This window comes from Balaenoptera ricei, chromosome X (assembly GCF_028023285.1).
Source record: "Balaenoptera ricei isolate mBalRic1 chromosome X, mBalRic1.hap2, whole genome shotgun sequence".
In the NCBI taxonomy this organism is placed as follows: Eukaryota; Metazoa; Chordata; class Mammalia; order Artiodactyla; family Balaenopteridae; genus Balaenoptera; species Balaenoptera ricei.
The window spans coordinates 109,439,411-109,445,583 of record NC_082660.1 but is presented as its reverse complement, the minus strand read 5'-3'; the positions used below and the strand labels follow the sequence as shown (position 1 = coordinate 109,445,583).

The 6,173-nt window shown below is 35.5% G+C and overlaps 1 protein-coding gene across 1 annotated transcript; it reads left to right on the top strand.

Moving 5' to 3' along the window:
• The first annotated feature begins 4,653 nt into the window (after positions 1–4,653).
• LOC132357477 (heat shock factor-binding protein 1-like) lies at positions 4,654–5,193 on the top strand. The gene has a single exon (XM_059910960.1). It carries the CDS (start codon positions 4,716–4,718, stop codon positions 4,944–4,946), a length of 231 nt encoding a protein of 76 aa, XP_059766943.1. The 5' UTR covers positions 4,654–4,715; the 3' UTR covers positions 4,947–5,193.
• Positions 5,194–6,173: the final 980 nt, after the last annotated feature.

Here is a 6,173-nt window from a genome sequence, read left to right as displayed (position 1 = left end):
TTTTACCTTCACTTATTTCCTTCTCTGATGCTCTTCCTTTCTTAATGTATGCCCAAGTTTCAGACCTATATCATTTTGTTTTCTCTAAAAAATTTTTTTGAACATTTCTTGCAAGGCAGATGTACTGGCAACAAATTCTCTCAATTTTTGCTTGAGAATGTCTTGATTTCTGTTTGACTTTTGAAGGATAATTTCATGTGGTACAGAATTCTAGGTCAGTGTTATTTTTTTTCTCTCAACACTTTCAATATTTTACTCCAGTCTCTTCTTACTTGCATGGTTTCTGGGTAAAAGTCAGATATAATTCTTATCTATGATCCTTTATAGGTTTTTTTCCCATGGCTTCTTTCAGGATTTTTTCTTTGCCTTTGATTTTCTGAAGTTTAAACATGCCTTGATGTAGTTTTATAAACATTTTTTCCTGCTTGGTGTTTTTTGAGTTTCCTGGATCTATGGTTTGGTGTCTGACATTAAATTCAGGAAATTCTCAGTCATTGTTTCAAATATTTCTTCTGTTTCTTTTTCTCTTTCTTCTCCTTCTGGTATTCCCATTACATGTGTGTTACACCTTTTTTAGTCGACCCAAAATTATTAGATATTCTGTTTTGTTTCTTTCAGTATTTTTCCTCCTTGCTTTTCAGTTTTTGAGTTTTCTATTGAGATATTCTCAAGCTCAGAGATTATTTCCTCAGCAGCTATGTCCAGTCTACTAATAAGCCCACCAAAGGCATTCTTCATTTCTGTTATAGTGGGTTTTTGTCTCTACCATCTCTTTTTTGGTTCTTAGAATTACCATCACTCTAATTACTTTACCCATTTATCCTTGCATGTTGTGCATTTTATTCATTAGAGCCCTCAGCATATTAATCATAGCCCTGTTATATCTGATTTTAGTCCCAATGCTTGCTCTGTCCTTTAAAAGTGTGTTTTTTGCCTTTTAGTGTGGTTTGTAATTTTTTTCTTGATATCTGGACATGTACTAGATTAAAAGGAACTGCCATAAATAGCCTTTACTATTGTGGTGGTACGGTGTGCAGGGAGGGGAAGTTCTATAGTCCTATGATTAGGTCTCAGTCTTTTAGTGAGCCTGTTCCTCTGCACTGTAAATATCAAACATGCTTCTCAGTTTTCTCCCTTTCTCTTAGTTGAGACAGGATGGCTGGAAAATGCAGGAGCTGAGTATTTCCCTTCCCCCATGTAGAAGGCTAGAGGTGGCTCGAGTTGGGTATTTCCCTTCCCCTAGGTCAATTAAGTTAGGTTAAAACCCCAGTAAGTTAAGTTCTGGTTATATTGTTTCTGCTGAGGACAGAACTTGTTTAGGAAGCCAGAATGCTGTGTTGTGTTTTAAAATGGATCCTTTTCCCCTCTCCCTCACAGAAGCCTGAGGGGATGTTTTCACTGATATTTGCTGTGAGAACCTGGTTAAGCTCCTGGAGTTAGAACTCATAAAAGTGTGCTCCTCCTCCAATGACTGGATTTTCTTGGAGCTTTTATTTCTCAGACTTGCCTACACTGGGCCTCCAGCAATTTTTCAATTATGGTTCATGTTTTCCTACCTCAGCACTGGTTCCCACAGGGATTTCTGCTTGTGGGTTTTGCACTGGTGAGTGTGATTCTCTGGGTTTGCCTGTTGTCTCTCCAATTTTGGGTGCCATGGTTTGTCCTGTGACCTTACTTCACTTATGGATCTAAGAGGAGTTGTTGATTTTTCAATTTGTTCAGCTTTTTACTTGTTAGGAGGAATTGGGCTACTTGCAAGCTCCTTATATGTCAAAATTGAAACCAGATATCTTATTGATTTTTCTTGTACATTTATTGCAGTACTGAATAGTGAGCATAGAAGACTTCCTTTTCTTGTTGTCTTAACTCATTTTATAATTGTGGAAAAAACAGTTTTTTAAGAGCAAAGAATACAGAAACGATTAGAATAATAAAGCAATAAAAATAAATCAAAAGAGGGCTTCCCTGGTGGTGCAGTGGTTAGGAATCCGCCTGCTAATGCAGGGGACATGGGTTTGAGCCCTGGTCCAGGAAGATCCCACATGCCACGGAGCAACTAAGCCCATGCACCACAACTACTGAGCCTGTACTCTAGAGCCTATGAGCCACAACTATTGAAGCCCGCATGCCTAGAGCCCATGCTCCACAACAAGAGAAGCCACCACAATCAAGAGTAGCCCCTGCTCGCCGTAACTAGAGAAAGCCCGTGCCCAGCAACAAAGACCCAACTCAGCCATAAATAAATAAGTAAATAAGTAAATAAATAAATAAAATTTTAAAAAATAAATAGATCAAAAGAAAGGAAGGAAAAATGAAAAAAATTAATGAAACAATGTGTCCCTTCCATGCATTCACATGTTCATGTAGCTAGAATGTACATGTGGGGAAATGGTAAGAAAAGAGACATTTATTTTCATTAAAAAAGAATGTATTTTAAAAAATCTTAAATTCTTTTAATATGCTTGAAAGGATGAATTATGAGTGGAATATCTTTTTTAAACTTAGGTTAAAATATTAGTCAGCCTTGCACAGGAAAGCAGTGGGACAAAAACTTGCAGTAACTTTTGTTGCTGTTGTTTTAATTTTACCCTAGTGATAAACAGGTAAAAATGTAAATGGACATTCATGGCAGTCCTGTCACAAATGTGAATAATAAGCAGTTCATCTAAATTGAGAAATAAATTTTATGGATGAAGTTTTTCATGTAAGAAAGTATACTTTAACTTACTAAATATTTATTGACTGATTGGCCTCCAGCTCTAAGACTGCCCCCTTACTAACTTTGAAACTTCAAACAAGTTAGTTTATCTCTCTGAGAATCATTTACTTCAACTTTGAAGTAAGGGGATTAGTTTTTATTATCACTTCCCTTTTAATGTTTATTGAGAATCGACTATGTGGCAAACTGTGTGCTCGAAGCCATTGCACAAATCATTTCATTTAATCTTCACTGTAACTCAGTGAGGTAGTGATTATTATCATCCTCATTTTACAAGTAAGGCAACAGATATTTTGTAGTTAAGTACTTTAACTTCTCCAAATTTTTATCTAAAAGACTGTTAGTAAACAACTCTACAACTTTCTTTGAATAAATAAACTAAAAAGATGTTAGAGTTTGTGCTCAAACCAGTCCTATCACACTACTAGAGTATATGGTTCTTGCTACTGTAACATGCTGTTCTAGCTGATTTATCAATTTTACCATTTCCAATAGGTAAACAATATTGGTGAAAATGTTACCTAGATTTAATATTCAATGATTTTAAGCTCATTGCCAATTAAACTTTCACTTTCCCCTTGTGTAGTCTTTCCAGGCAGAGATCACTGAAGCAAAAGACAAAGAGAATGTTCCCTCAGTGAAAATCTTTAATAATTCACTTCAAAATAAATCCCCAATTGTTGGAAAATCAGAATTTATGGAAGGAGACCCTTTGGAGAACTGAGAATTTTTTTGCAGATGATCTGAAATTAACTAGGTGTTAAATAAAAAGGGGAAATCTGTTTAAAACATGTATCCCTGTGGCAACACAGTAGCAAGGTAATAGAAGAAAAGTCATTGTTATTCTCAGCTTCAGGCTTGGCAGATGACTAAAAGCAATCTGGATTGTAGAAGCAAATCAGTGTCTTAGCAGGATAATTTTTTCTATAACTATCAAGGCTGTAAACTGCCTACTAGTTTCTAGATTCTGTGTTTGATATAAGAGAACTTGGGAACAGTTCCAGCTTGCAGTCTGATTAAGGAAACGAGATTTATACACATGGTAAAGCTAAAGAATAAATGAAGGCAGTTTGTAGGGATTTCCCAATTGGGTATCACTCATCATGGGGAATATAAGTACACAGAAAAAGCAAGAGATTCTTATGGCATTTTGTAGCTGGAGCTTTTACATACAAGGTGAAATATGAGTTAGGTATTGCTTGGAGGACAGAAGTGGAATATTTAGTTAAGTAATAATCAGACAACAAAGCTTTTGTGAAGCAGTTTGTACATATAATCTAAGAGGTTTGTTTAGTACAAGTTTGTTGCCAGAGGCATCTATACTCATAAAGATTTTAGAGTTTCCAAAAGTATTTCAAAATCAGGACAATTATTGACTGCCCTTTGTCCCTCAAGATGATTGTTGATAGGTGCTATGGTGCTGATTGGATAAGCACAGCTTGAAGCTCCCTTATCCAGTTGGACTGGGTCCTCTGTGGGGGATATATGACTCTTACATTGCTAAATTTGATAAAAGATATAAATTAAAACAGACAAGAGGCTCAATGAGCTCCAAGTAGTATAAATTCTGAGATCACACTGAAACACATTAGTCAAATTTTCAAAAGCAAAACACAAAGAGAAGATTTTGAAAGCATCAAGAAAGAAGTGACTCATCGTGTACAAGGTATCTTTAGTAAAATAATGGTGACTTCTCTTTAGAAAACATGAAGGCCAGAAGGCAGTGAGATGATATATTAAAAGTGCTATAGGAAAAAAAAAACAACTGCTCAACCCAAAATTCAATATCTGGCAAAACTACCATTGAAAAATGAAGCAGAAATTAAGACATTCCCAGATAAAAACTAAAGAGTTTGTCATTAATATATTTGCCCTAATGAAATGCTAAAGGGAGTTCTCCAGGCCAAAATGAAAAAAAAACACTATAGGTCTGCACGGACAAACGGAAGTGTAGGTGACCGTCTGAGACAGCACCGCCAAGCTGGGAACCGGGGAGATGGCAGAGCCAGAACCCAAGACCGTGCAAGATCTCACCTTGGTGGTGCAGACACTCCTGCAACAGATGCAAGATAAACTTCAGATCATGTCCGACCAGATCATTGGAAGAATTGATGACATGAGCAGTCGCATTGATGACCTAGAGAAAAACATCACAGACCTCATGACACAGGCCGGGGTGGAAAAGCTGGACGGGGAAAACAAGATCCCTGCCACACAGAAGAGTTGAAGGTTGCTCATCTGCACTGGAATCTGGAACACCCTTTTGACAAGCCAAGAGAAGACAGATGGCTTTTTGTAACTAACTACTATGTGTAGACAGGTTTTATATTATAAAGTGTGCATTCTTCTTACCACATACTATAGAGTTAGTTTATAGAGTGATTTCCCTCCCCTGCCTCCCATGTTTCCTGAACATGGTAAATTCACGTCTTGGACCTTGGTCAGTTGTGCTATTAAACACTAAAACTTTGGCAGTTCCTGCATACAAAAAAAAAAAAAAAACCACTATAAAGTAGTGCAAATACACAGGACAAGATAAAGAACAGTGTTAAAGGTAGCCACACAATTAAATATGAAAGCCAGTAGTATTGCATATTTTTTGTAATTCCTCTTTGTATTTTCCTAAATGAGTTAAAAGACAAAGGCATAAAACAATAAAGATATGTTAATGTACATACAATGTATAAAGATATAATTTATGACAAAAACAACGTAAAGGAGGGATAGAGGTGTAAAGGAGCAGAGTTATTGTATACTATTGAATCAAAATTGGCATCAATTAAAAACTTAAAGGTAAGATGTTAACTGTAACACCCAAGAAAATTACTAAGGAAAAAATATTAAATATATGGAAAAATAGTAGAGGACATCAAAATGGTACAATAAGAAACAGTGATTAATAATAAAAGAAGGTAATGAAGGAATTGAGGAACTAAAAATGTACATGATATATAGAAAAGAAATAAGAAAATGGCAAAAGTCCTTCCTTACTGATAATTACTTTACATGTAAAAGGATTAAACTCTCTAATTAAAAGCAGAGATTGTTAGAATGGATGAAAAGAATGATTCAACTATATGCTGTCTACAGGAGACTCATTTTAGACCCAGAGACACAAATGGAAAATGGGTAGGATGGATAATGAAATGAAAATGAAAGGATGGATAAAATATATGCCATGCACATAGTAACCAAAAGTGAGCTGAGGTAGGTATACTAATATCAGACAAAAATACTTTAACCCAAAAACTGCTACAAGAAAAAAAGGATATTACATATTGATAAAAGTTTCAACCCTTCAAGAAAATACATTTGTAAACATATATGTACCAAAGAACAGATACCCAAAAGTTTAAAGCAAATAATTGACAGTTGTGAAGGGACAAATACAGTCTATAATGATAGTTGGAAACATTAACACCCCATTTTTAATAATGGTTAGAATAACTAAACA